The sequence below is a fragment of the Pseudorasbora parva genome, chromosome 13 (genome assembly GCF_024679245.1).
Source record: "Pseudorasbora parva isolate DD20220531a chromosome 13, ASM2467924v1, whole genome shotgun sequence".
Classification (NCBI taxonomy): domain Eukaryota; kingdom Metazoa; phylum Chordata; class Actinopteri; order Cypriniformes; family Gobionidae; genus Pseudorasbora; species Pseudorasbora parva.
The window spans coordinates 6,524,329-6,544,258 of NC_090184.1; the positions used below are offsets into that span (position 1 = coordinate 6,524,329).

Genomic DNA, 19,930 nt, shown 5'->3' on the forward strand with positions numbered 1-19,930 from the left:
GGTGGTGTGGGTAAGTTTAAGGGTAAAGTTAGGGACAGGTGTGGTGGTATGGGTAAGTTTAAGGGTAAAGTTAGGGACAGGTGTGGTGGTGTGGGTAAGTTTAAGGGTAAAGTTAGGGACAGGTGTGGTGGTGTGGGTCAGTTTATGGGTAAAGTTAGGGACAGGTGTGGTGGTGTGGGTAAGTTTAAGGGTAAAGTTAGGGACAGGTGTGGTGGTGTGGGTAAGTTTAAGGGTAAAGTTAGGGACAGGTGTGGTGGTGTGGGTAATTTTAAGGGTAAAGTTAGGGACAGGTGTGGTGGTGTGGGTAAGTTTAAGGGTAAAGTTAGGGACAGGTGTGGTGGTGTGGGTAAGTTTAAGGGTAAAGTTAGGGACAGGTGTGGTGGTGTGGGTAAGTATAAGGGTAAAGTTAAGGACATGTGTGGTGGTGTGGGTAAGTTTAAGGGTAAAGTTAGGGACAGGTGTGGTGGTGTGGGTAAGTTTAAGGGTAAAGTTAAGGACAGGTGTGGTGGTGTGGGTAAGTTTAAGGGTAAAGATAGAGACAGGTGTGGTGGCGTGGGTAAGTTTAAGGGGAAAATTAAGGACAGGTGTGGTGGTATGGGTAAGTATAAGGGTAAAGTTAAGGACAGGTGTGGTGGTGTGGGTAAGTTTATGGGTAAAGTTAAGGACAGGTGTGGAGGTGTGGGTAAGTTTAAGGGTAAAGTTAGAGACAGGTGTGGTGGTGTGGGTAAGTTTATGTGTAAAGTTAGGGACAGGTGTGGTGGTGTGGGTCAGTTTAAGGGTAAAGTTAGGGACAGGTGTGGTGGTGTGGGTCAGTTTAAGGGTAAAGTTAGGGACAGGTGTGGTGGTGTGGGTCAGTTTAAGGGTAAAGTTAGGGAAAGGTGTGGTGGTATGGGTCAGTTTATGGGTAACGTTAGGGACAGGTGTGGTGGTGTGGGTAAGTTTAAGGGTAAAGTTAGGGACAGGTGTGGTGGTGTGGGTAAGTTTAAGGGTAAAGTTAGGGACAGGTGTGGTGGTGTGGGTCAGTTTATGGGTAAAGTTAGGGACAGGTGTGGTGGTATGGGGAAGTTTAAGGGTAAAGTTAGAGACAGGTGTGGTGGTGTGGGTAAGTTTAAGGGTAAAGTTAGAGACAGGTGTGGTGGTATGGGTCAGTTTATGGGTAAAGTTAGGGACAGGTGTGGTGGTGTGGGTAAGTTTAAGGGGAAAGTTGGGGACAGGTGTGGTGGTGTGGGTCAGTTTATGGGTAAAGTTAGGGACAGGTGTGGTGGTGTGGGTAAGTTTAAGAGTAAAGTTAGGGACAGGTGTGGGTCAGTTTATGGGTAAACTTAGGGACAGGTGTGGTGGTGTGGGTAAGTTTAAGGGTAAAGTTAGGGACAGGTGTGGTGGTGTGGGTAAGTTTAAGGGTAAAGTTAGGGACAGGTGTTGTGGTGTGGGTAATTTTAAGGGTAAAGTTAGGGACAGGTGTGGTGGTGTGGGTAAGTTTAAGGGTAAAGTTAGGGACAGGTGTGGTGGTGTGGGTAAGTTTAAGGGTAAAGTTAGGGAAAGGTGTGGTGGTGTGGGTAAGTTTAAGGGTAAAGTTAGAGACAGGTGTGGTGGTGTGGGTAAGTTTAAGGGTAAAGTTAGGGACAGGTGTGGAGGTGTGGGTAAGTTTAAGGGTAAAGTTAGGGACAGGTGTGGTGGTATGGTTCAGTTTAAGGGTAAAGTTAGGGACAGGTGTGGAGGTGTGGGTAAGTTTAAGGGTAAAGTTAGGGACAGGTGTGGTGGTGTGGGTAAGATTAAGGGTAAAGTTAGGGACAGGTGTGGTGGTGTGGGTAAGTTTATGTGTAAAGTTGGGGACAGGTGTGGTGGTGTGGGTCAGTTTAAGGGTAAAGTTAGGGACAGGTGAGGTGGTGTGGGTCAGTTTAAGGGTAATGTTAGGGACAGGTGTGGTGTTATGGGTCAGTTTATGGGTAAAGTTAGGGACAGGTGTGGTGGTGTGGGTAAGTTTAAGGGTAAAGTTAGAGACAGGTGTGATGGTGTGGGTAAGTTTAAGGGTAAAGTTAGGGACAGGTGTGGTGGTGTGGGTAAGTTTAAGGGTAAAGTTAGGGACAGGTGTGGTGGTGTGGGTCAGTTTATGGGTAAAGTTAGGGACAGGTGTGGTGGTATGGGTAAGTTTAAGGGTAAAGTTAGGGACAGGTGTGGTGGTATGGGTAAGTATAAGGGTAAAGTTAGGGAAAGGTGTGGTGGTGTGGGTAAGTTTAAGGGTAAAGTTAGGGACAGGTGTGGTGGTGTGGGTAAGTTTAAGGGTAAAGTTAGGGACAGGTGTGGTGGTATGGGTAAGTTTAAGGGTAAAGTTAGGGAAAGGTGTGGTGGTGTGGGTAAGTTTAAGGGTAAAGTTAGGGACAGGTGTGGTGGTATAGGTAAGTTTAAGGGTAAAGTTAGGGACAGGTGCGGTGGTGTGGGTAAGTTTAAGGGTAAAGTTAGGGACAGGTGTGGTGGTGTGGGTAAGTTTAAGGGTAAAGTTAGGGCCAGGTGTGGTGGTATGGGTAAGTTTAAGGGTAAAGTTAGGGACAGGTGTGGTGGTGTGGGTCAGTTTAAGGGTAAAGTTAGGGACAGGTGTGGTGGTGTGGGTCAGTTTATGGGTAAAGTTAGGGACAGGTGTGGTGGTATGGGTAAGTTTAAGGGTAAAGTTAGAGACAGGTGTGGTGGTGTGGGTAAGTTTAAGGGTAAAGTTAGAGACAGGTGTGGTGGTATGGTTCAGTTTAAGAGTAAAGTTAGGGACAGGTGTGGTGGTGTGGGTCAGTTTAAGGGTAAAGTTAGAGACAGGTATGGTGGTGTGGGTCAGTTTAAGGGTAAAGTTAGAGACAGGTGTGGTGGTATGGGTAAGTTTAAGGGGTAAGTTAGAGACAGGTGTGGTGGTATGGGTAAGTTTAAGGGGTAAGTTAAAGTTATAGACTCACTTTTTATAATAATGGGAATTTAAAAAAACTAAGCATTTCATTACAGTGAACATTTGTTGTCATTAAAATGTTACAATGAAAAACAAGTTTGATTTCATTAATGTAAAATCATATTTACATCTTTATATTGTAAAATGTGACTTGGCCATGTTTTGTAGGCTTCCGCCTTATTGTCAGTCTGTGAGTACAGAGTGCAACAGTAGATGTGTGGGTGAGCGCTAGCGCTCGGCTGGTGTCATCTCACACTGAAGACATACTGCAAGCTCTTTATTTGCTTTTGGCTCAACTTGCCAGTACCAGTTTCAAGAAGAAAAACCTCCTTGAGTAGGGTGGGTGGAATGGGGGCCAGGAGACAAAGAAGGAGGTCGGAAAACATGCCCCAGACAAAAAGCTAGGAGGGCTCACCCGCTTCTCTGGGAGAAAAGTTTCAAAGAAAGAAAACCTGAGGGAAGGCCATGAAATTCTCCCAATACAAGTACAATCAAAGAACCTGTCTTCCCACGGAGATTTACAGTACGAGTACTCTGCAAACACAGCAGGGATGATGGGAAAAAAGACAACAGGACAAACACAGCAGCCAGTCAGAAAGCAGAGACTGTTAGCTTCTCTCAAGCTGCTGTTACGTTTCTGATATCCTTCTTGCAAAGTCAAGATTCTTGAATAGAACAATAAATCCATGCAACTTACCCTTTAATTTCTGCTGTAACAGACAGAAAATGGAGGTAGAGGAGAGGAGGAATATATGATAAACTCAGAGTAAAATACAACCCAGAGTCTTTAATTATTCTGAATCTAGTAATCATTTAATAATTATGGGAAGAAGCCCAGGATGAGTTCTCCATGTAGTCTATATCTGTTCTGTACTGTACTTAACTCTTAGATTGAGTTTTCCAGCACACTCCCAGAAAATGGTTAACAGTAATCAGACAAAGAAACCAGCCCTTGAAGCGTAACCAAACCAGCCAAATTGCTATTTAAAACCATAGACTGTAAAAAAAAAAAAAAAAAAATGGACGTAGTGTCCATGGCGTCTCCAATGGGATTCTAAAGTGCAGTTTTGAAGCGTAAAGTAAAGATGACCTGGCGTCATCGCGTCACGCTAGGATCACAGAAAATGGGCAAATAGGCGGGACGTCGGCGGAGCTGAGGTGATGCGATGACTAACACACAGTGGATAAATGCCTATCCACCTGTCACTCAAAGTGGCCACAGCCTTAATTATGCAGAAGTTAAAGGTGTTATTTAATGTAAACATATGAGTCATTAAAAAATTCACCCCCCTCACAGTTGTCATGAAGGGTAAAATTAGCCGTATAGACCAAAACCAGCATTTGCACCAGGCTGTAAACATGGTTTTTTTTTTTTTTTTTTTTGCTGTAAAGTTGAACATTTTAACATGGGGCTCAATGAGATTCTGCTCTCTTCTGGAGCCTGTCGATGAAGTGCAGTTTAAGTCACTTCCGTATTGGCTTCAACAGAAACTGTGGGAGGTTCCCAATTGTTCAAAACCCATACAATCACAGCCCAAACGAGCCCAGTCCTTTAGATCGCAATGGAAACGCAGACAGCAGCAGGTCTCGGGGAAAAAAGTTCCAGGGACAAATTGGTTCGAGTAATTTCAGTGGAAAGGGGGCTTTAGTTGCTGTTGTGTGCATATTAAATGGTGGATTGGTGGCCCATTACAAAGAATTTCAATAAGAAGAATAACTGACAACTCTTGTGAAACATAGTTTTTAGACCCGGCAAACACATGCGAAAAGTGATACAGGAAATCCCCAATGAGACAAGAGTCCTCGCAAAGGACTGGATTTATTCGTTGGAGAGAAGACCTTAGTTTTCTGGTTGCAGGTCTATGACTTCAAATTTTGGATCATTTGTCAGCAATTTCCACAAAACTTCCGGTGAGTGAAAAGCGGGGCTAAAAAGGTTGGCATAAGGCCAGCAAGGTTACTAAAATTTCCACCTTTCCTGTCGTTACTTTAAATAAGCTCAAACATGGGGTTTTCAGAAGAACTTAAGAACAGATTTCCACGTCAAAGAGGAGCCTCAGAACCACATATACTTTCAACTAATGGTAGTTTGATAGAGTTTACTTTGGCAACTCCTAAAACAAACTCCATTTGAAATTGGTTTTGGCCACCAGTTCATTCTTCAATTTCGCTTGAATTATATTGGATATTATATTAAATGTACAAACAGATGCGGTATGCGTTTTCTGATTTTTCAAATGCTGTTGAAAGTGGATCGGGCCGAGCACCACAACAAACCTGCAGCCAATCAGGGGTAGGGGGTGTGTCCACTCATGATGGGGGAGGAGAGAGAGTGAGCAAGAGTGAGATTTTAGTTTTTGATTCCGTTGAAGGAGAGATGGCTGATAAACATTAAATACTTGAAAAGGATGGGAAAAAAAATATTTTTTTAAAAGGTCAGAGGATTATCACTGGATCAAGAAGGGTTATGATCACACAAGTGCTTTAGGACCCACGTTAGAAAAGCTTTCCTGCGACAGACCTAAGCGGGAATGCCTGAAAACAGACGCAGGTTGTGTCGTTTCTGCTTCATACATAACATTGGTTTTGAGTTTAATCTGGTGGCAGCTAAAAAACAACTCTTGCTTGAATATACTCATGTTCTGTATGTTCATGTTTTGTTCTTGTCGTCCATTAGTCATCCTCGCATTATGTTTCGCAAAGCTTTGCTTCAGCTCTGATAAAGAGACAAAAAATCATGCATTGTGCATTTTGGGGTAGAGCAATGAAGGCAGGGGTGTGTTTGTTTGGACTGATTTCAAATATCATGAGCATTCAACAATGACTCTCAGAAATCGCCAGAGGTGGACAAAATACACAACTTCATTACTTGAGTAAAAGTAAAAATACTACTGGTCAAATATTACTCCGTTACAAGTAAAAGTTCTAAAAAATTATTTTTACTTAAGTAAAAGTACAGAAGTATTTGTTTTTAAAAGTACTTAAGTATCAAAAGTAAATTTCCTTTTTTATGTCAACGCATTGTTTTATTATTGTTGCATTAGCAATGCTAGCATACGACCACCTTAAACTCATTTCAATGCTTGTATAAATGTTACAAAGCTCTTTATAAAGCTGCTGTCCCTTTAACCCTGAATGCACAGATCCAATACACTGATACACATCTGATATTCTCCCAAATTTACTCTTCTCTTTCTCCCAGACGTTTACATTTTTAACATTTTATAAGACATGCATCAAGTGTATGCCAACTAAACTAATCTAGATTTATATTTTTTAACTGAAACACACTTTCAGAGTATGGCTATGAGTGCACACACTGTGCAGAGGAACCGTCTTCTTCCATTTTGCTATGAACTGATCAGTGTTCAAAAAAACTTTACATAACCCTTTAAAAGAGATTACTGAATCACTACTGTTCAAATGTGTCTACTATCAAAGAACATTACCAGCTACATTTCAATTAAGTCTCTCCCTCTCTTCATCTATTTATGTTAAACTAAATGTGAGGGAATACAAGGCTTGACAAAAGACTCATTCAATTAAGCAAGTAAGTCGAAAAAAATTCACTAATAAAAGTTGAATAAAGCTACACAAATATACTCTTTAAAAATACACTACGTCAACAGCGTAAGAGTATGACACCGGCTAGAAGAAATTGTTGAATAAAGTCAGTATTTCTGTTTGTTTTTTGCACACAAAAAGTATTATTGATGCTTCATAACATTAAGACTGAAACACTGGAGTCCCGTGGACTGTTTTAACAATGATTTACTAGTTTTCTGGACCCTGAAAGTGTTAATTTAATTGCTGTCTATAGAAGTGTCTCGGATTTCATCAGAAATATCTTCATTTGTGTTCTAAAGATGAACGAAAGTATTACAGGTTTGGAACATGAGGGTGAGGAATTAATGACAGAAATTTCCTTTTTGGGTAAACTAATCCTTTAATATGTTATTGTAGTTTTTTGAAGCAACACTTGAAAAAACAACAACTTGGCACTTGGTTTTAATAAATAATACGTTCATATAAAGTCAATTTCATATTTCTAATATCCCTGAAACTATAAACATCATATGGGACCGGAACATGAACTCTGGACTGGAACCTGCAATCCTACAAGTATTAACAAACTGCAATTTATATATAAAAAAATAAATAAAACAAAAATGATACGGTGGCCAAAAGAAAACAGAAGGGAGTGAGAGGGGGAAAACGAGAACAAAAGAAAAGGAAACAGATGGTTCTCATACAGAGGCTGTGTAGATCTGCGTTTGCGTGTGCCTCGACTCTTGTTACCCGTTCTCTGGGGGAATGTTGGCTGTAGGCTGTCAAAACTAGTCATGAAAAATGTTTGATAAACATATGAAATGGGGATAACATTCTTAGATCCCATTAGCAGAGCCTTCTATATAGCATTTTACATTTTTTTCCTTCTAGAGAAGATATAGGCTAAATCCCAATATACGGTAGTATGTGAGATGAGCGTTAGTGTGTATTAAACTATAGTACTTTAAAAATAGCATGTAAAAAGCTATCAGATGATCTATTTTTGAAAGAAGTCTTTTCTGCTCACTAAAGCTGAATTTAATTTAATTAAAAAATACAATAAAAACAGTAATATTGAGAAATGTTGTCTATTTGAATATTATGAGCAAAAAAAAAGAATATTATTGCAATGTTCCTGTGATCAAAGCTGAAATTTCAGCATCATTACTCCTGTCTTCAGTGTCACATGATCCTTCAGAAATAATTCATATATGATGACTGGATTTGCTGCTCTGTGATTCGCTGCTCAAGAAACATTTCCGATTATTTATGTGCTAGTGTTCCATTTTAACCCTAATGCTGTTTAAAGAGCAGAAAAGCAGCAACACCATTTTCAGTGACAAACCTACCCTTACAATAACCGTTCTGTTAATAACCCTCTGTCAATCCGACTGTCCGTGGGCAGGGATACAAAAATGCAGAAGGATAATCTGTAGTTTTCACTGTAGATTTTCATGCAGCTTTGCGTCATCTGGCAGACTTTTGCTGACAAATAAACATGAATTTCTCGGTACAGGAAACACGGAGAACGAGTAAACAATGTTCCGTTGCATAAACTAACACAAAGCAGGTTTAAAATAAGAGGTTACACTTTAAATTGTAGTCTAGATTAGCATTAGCATAACCATAAGTGCGGTAAAACTTGGAATAGTTTTCTCTTGGAATCTCCAAAACTAAGATATGGTAATTTTTTTAGACAAATATATATATATATATATATATTTTTTTTTTTCTTCTAAAGTAAGCGCCACAGTGATAACAGAGTACACTTTGCTAAATGACAGGATAACTCTGTGGTTTCACAGACGTCATCAACAGAAATGAATTGTGCGTGTACATGTGCATGTGTGTGTGTGTTCATCTGAGGATGAAAAAAGAGGTCAGGCAGTCCACCAGGGCACAGTTTAGACAGATGATAAAACAGTTGGCATCAGTGTCTTTTATAGACAAATAATAATGCTTAAGCTACATTAATAACGTCACGATTCAGTTAAATATCTTAAGATCAATGCCTAAAATACACCACCAATTCAAAGCTCATTTCCTCCTGTCGTGTATGAAGAGCAGTGTTTAAATGGTGGTAGTAATGATCTTTTCTGGACACATTTCTTTTATCTTTACTGTTATCTGTCTATATTTGAGCTGTTTCTGTGTCAAACTAAACTTCTATGAAGATCAAGGCTGAAGTCACCAATGCTGGGCACAGTAAAAGCAAATCTGGTGGAAACCAGAATTAAGCCTAATCTTTAAACCCTCGCCCAAGTTTATTGCCTCAATGACATGGTAATGGCAGTATGGTGGTATTATTCACAGGCATAAACTGCTTTTTATAAGACATTACAATAGAATAGTGAATTTAAATCATGATCATATTTCACAATATTACATTTTACTGTATTTTTTGAACAAATAAATGCCGACTTCATGAGCATAAGAGACTTTTAGACATTTAGAAACACTGAAACAAATTCATGCCATGAGGTTGTGTCCTACCGCCCACCTTCAGTGTCACAGAGGCATGAGAAGAAACAGGAAGTTAATTACATTAAGCTGACATCAGGAGATCGGATCATCAAACAGAACTGAAGCTAGATGATGTCTGCACCAAACCGTTCAACACACACCAAAACCCACTGGCTCGGATTACTCTACGAACAACCGACAGGCACGCGAGAAGCACAATAGCGGCGTTGTGAAAGCTCAGCAGAAAGAGTGTAAGAGGAGAGAGATGCTCAGATAGCCATGCCCGCCTCAAACTGCTGATGCCACATTCAAAGGTCACCCTGAGGAAACTAATAAGAAGTCTGACTGTATTAGGGTTTACATTGGCTGGCCACAAAGTCTATTTTCTCTGCTATCAAACACTGTAGTTGTTACGCAAGACTGAAAGAGTTTGGTTTGTGTTGTCAACATGTCGAGAAGACGCTGTTTTCTGCTGCCAGAGCAAATCTACTTTGATGCCCTTCCAAAGTATGAGGACTCGGGCTCGAACTGATATGGAATAACGACACCATTGCTCCTTCTCGTATCGTAACCCTGTTTATCAAGCGCTGAGGAAGATCTGGAGCGTTTCGTTTCTGACATGCGCTGTAAGGGGTAGACCAATAACGACAGACTGGACCATCTGGCCAATCAGTGCAGGCTCTGGTTAGAGAGGGGTTTAGAGAGACGAAATTTCAAATTTTCGGACGCTTTTCAGACGCCGTTTTCAGACGTTTTCAGACGCTTTGAGAAATTAGGTGATTTGTAATGTATATTATGAGAAAATTAAAGTGTTTCTGATTTTAGATGCATGTAAACCTATTGTCAGACCCCTCAAAAACTAAATTAGGAGCCTTTAAAATAGCATAATAAGGGATGGAGGATGGTGAGGAATAATTGAGAAAAGTGAGGAATCCTCAACAACAACATCAATGACTATGACTGGAAATGAAATGGAACTATGACTATTACAAGTATAAAAGACAAAATGTTTTGCCAGTCAAACATTTGCTGACTGTTTGCCAGGGTGCCGTAACACGTTATCTAAGTGTTTTTGGCATGATGTTCTGTGGTTGCTCGGGTGTTCTGGGTTCATGCTAGGGCGTTTCCAGGTGGTTCCTTACCCCTAAGGGGCCGTTCACATAGAACATGTTCTTGTATTTAAAAAATGAGTGCTTCAGAGCACAGAATTGCAAGGTCTTGAGATCCGTTTTTAACATTAGTACTTCTTTGAACTCGACATGCTGTAATGAAACTGACAGTTGCATCCGGTCTCACTGTTTTTTTCTGAGATATTCGTCTACCACATGTTTATGGACAAAACTATTAAAGACCAATGCAGTGGAATGCAAAAACACATTCTTTGTAAACCTGGCCCCAAAAAAACTATTAAAACTCAAGTGTTTTTAAATAGGAATCATTTTGTTATTTTTTTTCCCCTTATCGTTCAAAACCTGATATCGTTTTGCTATGTAGCACTTGTAATATAAATATAATAGCTCATGCTATATTCATGAGCTCATATGATATATGATATATTAAACAGCTGATATACAAACCCGATTCGCAAAAAAGTTGGGACACTGAACAAATTGTGAATAAAAACAGAATGCAATGATGTGGAAGGTTCAAATTTCCATATATTATTCAGAATACAATGTAGATGACACATCAAATGTTTCAACTAAGAAAATTTATAATTTTAAGGGGAAAATAAGTTGATTTTAAATGTTTATGGCATCAACACCCAAGGCCATGTTTACCACTGTGTGGCATCCCCTCTTCTTTTTATAACAAACGTCTGAGGACTGAGGAGACCAGTTGCTCAGGAATTGTTGAGGAATAGGAACATTGTCCCATTCTTGTCTAATACAGGCTTCTAGTTGCTCAACTGTCTTAGGTCTTCTTTGTCGCATCTTCCTCTTTATGATGCACCAAATGTTTTCTATGGGTGAAAGATCTGGACTGCAGGCTGGCCATTTCAGTGCCCGGATCCTTCTTCTACACAGTTATGATGTTGTAATTGATGCAGGATGTGGTCTGGCATTGTTTCATGTTGTAAAATGCAAGGTCTTCCCTGAAAGAGACGACGTCTGGATGGGAGCATATGTTGTTCTTGGATATAAGCTGCCCATGCCACACACACTCATGCAACCCCATACCATCAGAGATGCAGGCTTCTGAACTGAGTGCTGAGAACAACATGGGTTGTCCTTGTCCTCTTCAGTGCGGATGACATGGCGTCCCAGTTTTCCAAAAAGAACTTCAAATTTGACCACAGAACAGTTTTCCACTTTGCCACAGTCCCTTTTAAATTAGCCTTGGCCCAGAGAAAAGGCCTGAGCTTCTGGATCATGTTTAGAAATGGCTTCTTTTTTGACCTAAAGATTTTTAGCCGGCAACGGCAAATGGCATGGTGGATTGTGTTCACTGACAATGTTTTCTGGAAGTATTCCTGAGCCCAGGTTGTTATTTCCATTACAGTAGCTTTCCTGTGTGTGATGCAGTGCCGTCTAAGGGCATCCAGTACAGTTTTCCGGCCTTGACCCTTACACACAGAGATTGTACCAGATTCTCTGAATCTTTGGATGATATTATGCACTGTAAATGATGAAACCTCAAACTCTTTGCAATTTTTCTCTGAGAAACTCCTTTCTGATATTGCTCCACTATTTTTTGCTGCAGCATTGGGGGAATTGGTGATCCTCTGCCCATCTTGTCTTCTGAGAGACACTGCCACTCTGAGAGGCTCTTTTTATACCCAATCATGTTGCCAATTGACCTAATAAGTTGCAAATTGGTCCTCCAGCTGTTTCTTATATGTACATTTAACTTTTCCAGCCTCTTATTGCTATATTTCCCAACTTTTGTGGAATGTGTAGCTTTCATGAAATCCAAAATGAACCAATATTTGGCATGACATTTCAAAACGTCTCACTTTCAACATTTGATATGTTATCTATATTCTATTGTGAATAAAATATAAGATTATGAGATTTTTGCATTCCTTTTTATTCACAATTTGTGTCCCAACTTTTTTGGAATCGGGTTTGTAATATTGCATTCTTCTGAAACTTATGTCCTAGTCCACCTCATGGTCAATGAATGACTGTAATTTTGAACATTGCAAAAATGTTTATTTTAAGGTGTCTTGGTTAAGATTATACATTTAAGTACTGAGTAATAATAATTAACTACATGAACTTACTATAGGGTTAGGATTAGGGTTTGGTTTAGAGTTAGCTGCATCTAATCATGCTCAATTTACAGCAATTACTATAGTAATTATAGTATAATTAACGACATGTAAAGTGAGGGCACAGTAAAATATATTTAGATTTATATAATGTTTCTGTCATTTATAGTTAGTATGTGATTAGTTAAGGACATTATGAGTGAAATTATGAAAAATAAGACAATATTCCTGAGAGGAATCTAACCTGGAAAAGGTGTTTCTTGCATAGTGCATGATGCTGTCGAAGTCATAGACCTCGCCGAGTGAGTCCACCTCCCCAGGCTCCATCTTCAGGAAGTTGTACTCCTGTCCTATGAGATGAAACCAAGAATGAGACTGAGACAGGAAGTGATGTGAACAAAAGAGGCTTTCAGTTTTTTTTTTTTTTTTTTTTTTTTTTTTTTTTTTTTATAGATTTATCATTATTACATTAAAGCCTCTTATTTATTACATTATTATACATTGTAATATTACATTATACAAAATGTTATGGATTATTTAATTATTCCCTTTATTATTATAAACTCAGCACAAAAAAACAAAAGAAAAGAACTGCATTTAAAGTAAGGGATAATCCCCAGCTAGCTGTGTATTAAACTATTGAAATGCACTCCGCAGGGAGCCGTGGTGAAAAAAAATATGAGATGGGAGGAAAAATAATTACAGTCAATGCTTTTGAATTCTCTCGCAAATGTTTTGCATTACCCAGCCCTTATTATGATAAGTTTCTATTTTTTCCTCTATCTCATATTTTTTCAGTTCCTTTAGGGATTCCTTGCCTTCATGTCGTGCATTTAAATAGTTTACTGCACAGCTAGCTGTGGATTATCTCACTTATAACATGATAATTTGGCAGAATTGACAACTTGACAAATTGACAACAAGCTGTTTGAAGCACAATATTTGATCGGGAGGGTAAAAGTGACGGTTATTTTTGTCAGTTAGATTTAAAGGGATACTTCACCGCTTTTTCATATTAAACTGTTATTCCCTTAACTAAATCGAGTTGATACATCCCTCTCTCGTCTCAGTGCGTGCTCTTAATCTCTCTGACGCGCGGTGACGATCTGATAGCATTTAGCTTAGCTCCCTAAGCCCAGTTCATTCACTATCGTACCAAACAGAGATAAAGTTAGAAGCGACCAAACACCTCCACGCTTTCCCTATTTAAATACAGTTACACGAATAGTTGAACGATCAAGTATGGTGGCATAAAATAAAATGTGGCGCGTTTCTAATCGGATTAAAAAGGAGAACTATAATGTATGGCTGAATAGCACTTCTGAGAGTACTTCGGCTCGGCGCAGTAAAAAGTCCCGGCCGAAACATCTTCCCTCACATCTCCTCCTCACTCTCTCATTTCTGTCAATAGGGAGATGTGAGGAATTACAACTATTCATGTAACTGTATTTATATAGGAACAAACGTGGAGGTGTTTGGTACTTCTAACAGCCATTTGTAGTGGTGTCTAAACCATAGTGGACATTGTCGAGGGCACTCATTCAATGCATCGCAATAAGGAGTGTCTAACCGATGTACACTAAATGGCTAGAGAATACCCATAATGCATTGTGACAGTCACGCCATGTCTGACCAAAAGATAGTTCACACAGGTCCAATGTGGGTACAGCGTAATGTCATACATTAATAAAATGTATTTGATTAATAAATAGTTCAATTAAGGTGTATACATGCTAGTTTCAATGACCGGGTTCAAGATAAATCTTTTCAATACTACTGGAGCCAGTTTGCTAAGTTTCAAATGATTATTAAACATGCAAAAGCAGCAGCCGTTCCAGCGCATTCAGTGTCTGAATTCTCTGAACTCACTCGTTTTCATTCACTCCTTCAAGTGGATTATATAGTGGAGTAATGTAGGGAATAGAGATTGAGGGTTTAGGGGTAGAGTATGTTCAGAAAACCGGAGTACTGCGAGTATCCCTGCGTGGTTAGCATGGCAAAACAAACATTGAAGCACCTTTCTTGTTTGTACTAATATATATTTTATATAAGTAAGAGAGTAAAACACCAGCAAATAATATTTTTTTAAGTCACATCATTAGCTTTCTAAATCCACATTAATTACTAAAAACATTTCCAAGCAAATGTCTGCCGCACGCCTCAATCAGTTTGTGCCATATAATGAGGATGAAATGAGATCCATTTCCACAGATGTCAAACGATAGTCATTATTTCAGGATATCTTGTTCATTAATGCCGCCTAAAAGGTGTGAAGGATTTTGGGCTGTACATCAGACAGATTTCAAGGTGCACAGCTGGTCGATGTCAGAATATGCCATGGTTGAGATATTTCTACAGGGACCGCAGAAATATTTGGACAGTTATTTCACATTCGCATTCACATACTGCATTTGATACAAAATGTAAATAATGTAACAAAAACAAATGGCCTCAGCAAACAAATAATATGTCTATATATTTTTTTTTAAATGAACTGAACTCCATAATTTTTGCTTAATTACTATTTACAAGCTGGCATTTTGTGGTATTTTTAGTGGATGTATGAAGACAGTTCCCCTAAGTACACACAGGTAACCAGTATGCAGAGGAATGTGTTTTGCATATGATAATGTATGTATTGCTTTATCATTTGAAGCAGTTTCTTTGTTTGTTTGTTTTTTGGGGAAATGTTCTGCTTTGAAAAGTGTGTTGACCCTGGACCACAAAACCAGTCAAAAGTCTCTCGGGTATATCTGTGGCAATAGCCAACAATACACATGCATTGGTCAAAATTATTGATTTTTCTTTTATGCCAAAAATCATTAGGATATTAAGTGAAGATAATGTTACATGAAGATATTTTGTACATTTCTAGTGTAAATATATACAAAATGTATTAGTAGTAGTAATATGCGGTGCTACAGACTTCATTTGGACAACTGGCGATTTTCTCTGTATTCATATTTTTTACACCCTAGGATTTCCATATTTTTAAATAGTTTTATCTCAGCCAAATATTGTCCTATCCTAACAAACCATATATCAATGAAAAAATGTACTTTTATGACTGGTTTTGTGGTCCAGGGTCATATATTGTAGTGGCCAAACGTGATTTTGTTTTTAATGTCAAAGTTTGATTAAATCATCAAAACATGAGGAAAATATATACTTTTTTCAATATTTTAAATATGAGAGGAAAAATCACCTTGGCAAAAAAAGTCAAACTACAGCTACAGGTTGTATTTTACAAAAAACAAAACGCTCACATGAAAAAGCAAAACCTGCAGCAAAAAAAAATAGTTATTAATATTCTCTATATTTCTCTACATGTGCTCTAATATTTTCTATAGCTGTTAAAGTTATATCATTATATTATTATTATTATATTTAGCTGGTTCTCTCATTTTTGCATGTGTTCATAATTTCCTTGTATGACAGCCTGGCCAAAAAAATCTTTGCCAAAATGATGTCCACACTATTTGGTATATTTCATTGCATTATCACAAATAAAACAGTTGACTCAACTGTGCAATATGCTTACACTATCTAACAATGCTTGAATAAAGTTGATGTCAACTTTCCTAGGCTGTATATCACTTTTGGCCACTACTCCGTTTCTTTTTCTTTCTCTTTTTGAGCCATTTATGATATTTTGTGTCAGTACATTAGAAGCCAACTGTATATTAATCATACTGTTGGAACAATCAGAGGGTTATTAGGTAAAACTAACAATATTTTGTCCAACATTTGTGATAAGAAATGAGTAAACAGGTGGATTTTTGTATTATAAAGTGGGCCATGTTCCATGCAAACAGTGTAACTAGTCACAATAATCGGCTTGTTGTCCTGAATGATGGTACAAAATCCTCTTTTATGAGAGTTGACCTCACCTCTAGAAATGACCATGATTATTTATTGATTTTCATGTGTAATCTGCACACAGGCCGCTGAACCTCAAGTACAGATCATTTCAGGCAAATGTGAGCAATTTTTTCCTACCTGGCTGAATGTTGTCCCGTATAATACTGACATGATCGTCTCTGTCGGGTCGCGTGTGCTCATGCCAGAATCCGATCACATGACCGAGCTCATGCACCACAATTCCAAACTTATCACAGTTCTTCCCGATGGATATGGCCTGCGGACCCCCTCCTCTCCGGCCAACATACGAGCAGCACCTGCAGAGGTTCAACAACATCACAGTTAATCCTCCAGTTCACACTTCATCAATCAAACAACCTGATTTAAATATTAAGAAAGAAAATTTAAATTGATAAAACCTCTGAATGACATCCTTGACATTATCTTTCACCCATGTTTGTCATTTTGTATACGGTGTTGGGTGAATATGTAACAGATATAACTGGGTTATATTTCACACCCACACCCACACCCACCCACCGACCCACACACACACACCCACACACACATGTCGTGTTTCCATGTTTTATGGGGACTTTCCATAGGCGTAATGGATTTCATACTGTACAAACTGTACATCCTATCCCCTTACACTGCCCCTGCCCCTAAACCTACCCATCACAGGAAACATTCTTCATTTTTACTTTCTCAAAAAAACTCCTTCTGTGAGATTTATAAGATGTTTTCCTCATGGGGACCTAAAAATGTCCCCACAAGGACAAGGATTTCGGATATTGCCATCTTTGTGGGGATATTTTGTCCCCATAACGTAGGGATTACCAGGCCACACGCACATGCACACGCACACGCACGCACACACACACACACACGCACACACACACACTTTTGCTGTTGATGTGCGTGTTTGGACCATTTTAAAGACTTTTTTTTGGGTATGGAAAGTATTCAGACCCCCTTACATTTGTCACTCTTTTTTATATTGTAGCCGTTTGCTAAAATAATTTAAGTTCATTTTTTTTCTCATTAATGTACCACAGACCCCATATTGACAGAAAAACACAGAATTGTTGACATTTTTGCAGATTTATTACAAAAGAACAACTGAAATATCACATGGTCCTAAGTATTCAGACCCTTTGCTGTGACACTCATATATTTCACTCATGTGCTGTTAATTTCTTCTGATCATCCTTGAGATGTTTCTACACCTTCATTTGAGTCCAGCTGTGTTTGATTATACTGATTGGACTTGATTAGGAAAGCAACACACCTGTCTATATAAGACCTTACAGCTCACAGTGTATGTCAGAGCGAATGAGAATCATGAGGTCAAAGGAACTGCCTGAAGAGCTCAGAGACAGAATTGTGGCAATGCACAGATCTGGACAAAGGTTACAAAAACAGTGACCTCCATTATCCTTAAATGGAAGATGTTTGGGATGACCAGAACCCTTCCTAAAACTAAACTAAGCTATCGTGGGAGAAGAGCCTTGGTGAGAGAGTTAAAGAAGAACCCAACGATCACTGTGGCTGAGCTCCAGAGATGCAGTCAGGAGATGGGAGAAAGTTGTAGAAAGTCAACCATCACTGCAGCCGTCAACCCAGCCGGGGCTTTATGGCAGAGTTCCCCGACGGAAGCCTCTCCTCAGTGCAAGACACATGAAAGCCCGCATGGAGTTTGCTAAAAAAAAAAAACACCTGAAGGACTCCAAAATGGTGAGAAATAAGATTCTCTAGTCTGATGAGAACAAGATAGAACTTTGTGGCCCTTAATTCAAAGCAGTATGTGTGGAGAAAAATATAACCTGTCCAATACAGTCCCAACAGTGAAGCATGGTGGTGGCAGCATCATGCTGTGGGGGTGTTTTTCAGCTGCAGGGACAGGACGATTTGGTTTACAATCGAGGGAAAGATGAATGCGGCCAAATACAGCGATATCCTGGACAAAACCTTCTCCTGAGTGCTCAAGACCTCAGACTGGGCCGAAGGTTCACCTTCCAACTAGTGTTGTCAAAAATATCGATATTTCGATATATATCGATACTGGAATATCTGAAACGATACGATTCTCAGTTTTTACAGTATCGATATCAGCTGCGCTCTCCTCTCCGACCGTCAGCGAGCTGACACACACCGGCATATTCTCACTCAGCCCGGTTAACCTCTGAGCACGGCGAACGCGCGTTCTGCTGAACTTTTTCCTCATGACAGTGTGTTAGTGTTAGTGAGTGATCGGTCTGAATTTCGCGCGGGATTGCACATAAATTAATTCTACTAATCCCCGCAGATTTCGTGCTCCACATCTGAAGCGCACACACACATAGCCTACCCTAATAAAGCCGCCTCTGACATGATACAAGTGCAAACATTTGCTTCCTTTTCCAGCATATTATTGGTCAAATACACTCAAAGAATTATCAGTGCACATCTGGAAGAATATTAACGTAAACACAGTCGCAAACAGTTCAGGAAGAACGAGTAACAGGAACAGTGTTTAGGATCCATGCGTCTGTTAGTCTTAAAGGGACCGCAGTCATTTGCTATTCAAACTACAAAAAGACAAACGATCAACTGCTCTTGACTGATCAACTTGTGTAACTTTAATAGTTTCATCTGTACGCTATTGAATTTTTTACAAAGAACATTATCCAATGTTGTTTTAAATGTAATTACTATGCATTTTTTAAATTCAGTTTCTTATCTGAATGTTAGACCTACCTGAAAAAATAAAGCGGTCTGTTTAATTTTTATCTTCTATTCTATTGCATTTATTTGTGCTATTGTTTGTAATCTGTTTATTTGTTTTTATTTTATTACTGTTTACTCGTCTTTTTAAATTCAATTTACCATTCGAAATCAAGCTTTCTTGTGCTGTGTGTAAGCTATTGCAACACAATTACCCCATTGTAAAAAATACATTGAGATAATTTTAATAGTAATTGATCAATTGATCAATAATTGTTCAAATCAAAATGATGCCCAACCCTAAGGAACATGCTGGCCACATGAATTTTTAGTAAAAAATAACAATGAATAATAAGTTCTGTTGTCATATTAAGCATCTTATCTTATTTATTTATTTATTTTTTTACTGTGGTATCGATTTAGTATCGATATATCGATATTTTAGTCTGATATCGTATCGAAGTCATAATTTTGGTATCGTGACAACACTACTTCCAACAAGACAATGACCCTAAGCACACAGCTAAAATAACGGAGGAGTGGCTTCACAACAACTCTGTGACTGTTGAATGGCCCAGCCAGAGCCCTGACTTAAACCCAATTGAGCATCTCTGGAGAGACCTGAAAAGGGCTGTCCACCAACGTTTACCATCTAAGCTGACAGAACTGAAGAGGGTCTGAGAGGAGAGAGGGCAGAGGATCCCCAAATCCAGGTGTGAAAAACTTGTTGCATCTTTCCCAGAAAGACTCATGGCTGTATTCGATCAAAAGGGTGCTTGTACTAAATACTGAGCAAAGGGTCTGAATACTTAGAAAAACTGAAATGTCACATGGTCCTCTTTTAATAAATATGCAAAAATGTCAACAATTCTGTGTATACATTCATGAGAAAAACTTGAACTGAAATGATTTTAGCAAATGGCTGCAATATAACAGAGTGAAACATTTAATACACAAAACAAATTTTTACATTTTGTAAAACAAGTACAGCAATACATAACACAATGTATAACCACTTTATGTAATGATCATTGTTTAAATAAATATTTTTTTCACATTACACTGAAGCATGTTTCATTTTTTATCCATAATAATTTAACCTAAAATGTTCCTTTTGAGTGAATTTGAGTGAAATACTGTTTTTATCTTGCATCACGTAACATGTTTATGTGAGAACTGGCCTCTTTTCGATCTCTTTTCAACTACACACA

The 19,930-nt window shown here is 38.7% G+C and overlaps 1 protein-coding gene across 1 annotated transcript in view; it reads right to left on the reverse strand.

Moving 5' to 3' along the window:
- Nucleotides 1–19,930, reverse strand: part of bmp1a (bone morphogenetic protein 1a) — a 123,836-nt gene that overhangs the window by 57,914 nt on the left and 45,992 nt on the right. The window contains exons 5-6 of the mRNA XM_067413045.1: nt 16,152–16,330; nt 12,397–12,502 (exon numbers count right to left, since the gene is read on the reverse strand). Coding sequence (XP_067269146.1) covers nt 12,397–12,502; nt 16,152–16,330 — 285 coding nt within the window. The remainder of the gene's footprint in view (nt 1–12,396; nt 12,503–16,151; nt 16,331–19,930) is intronic.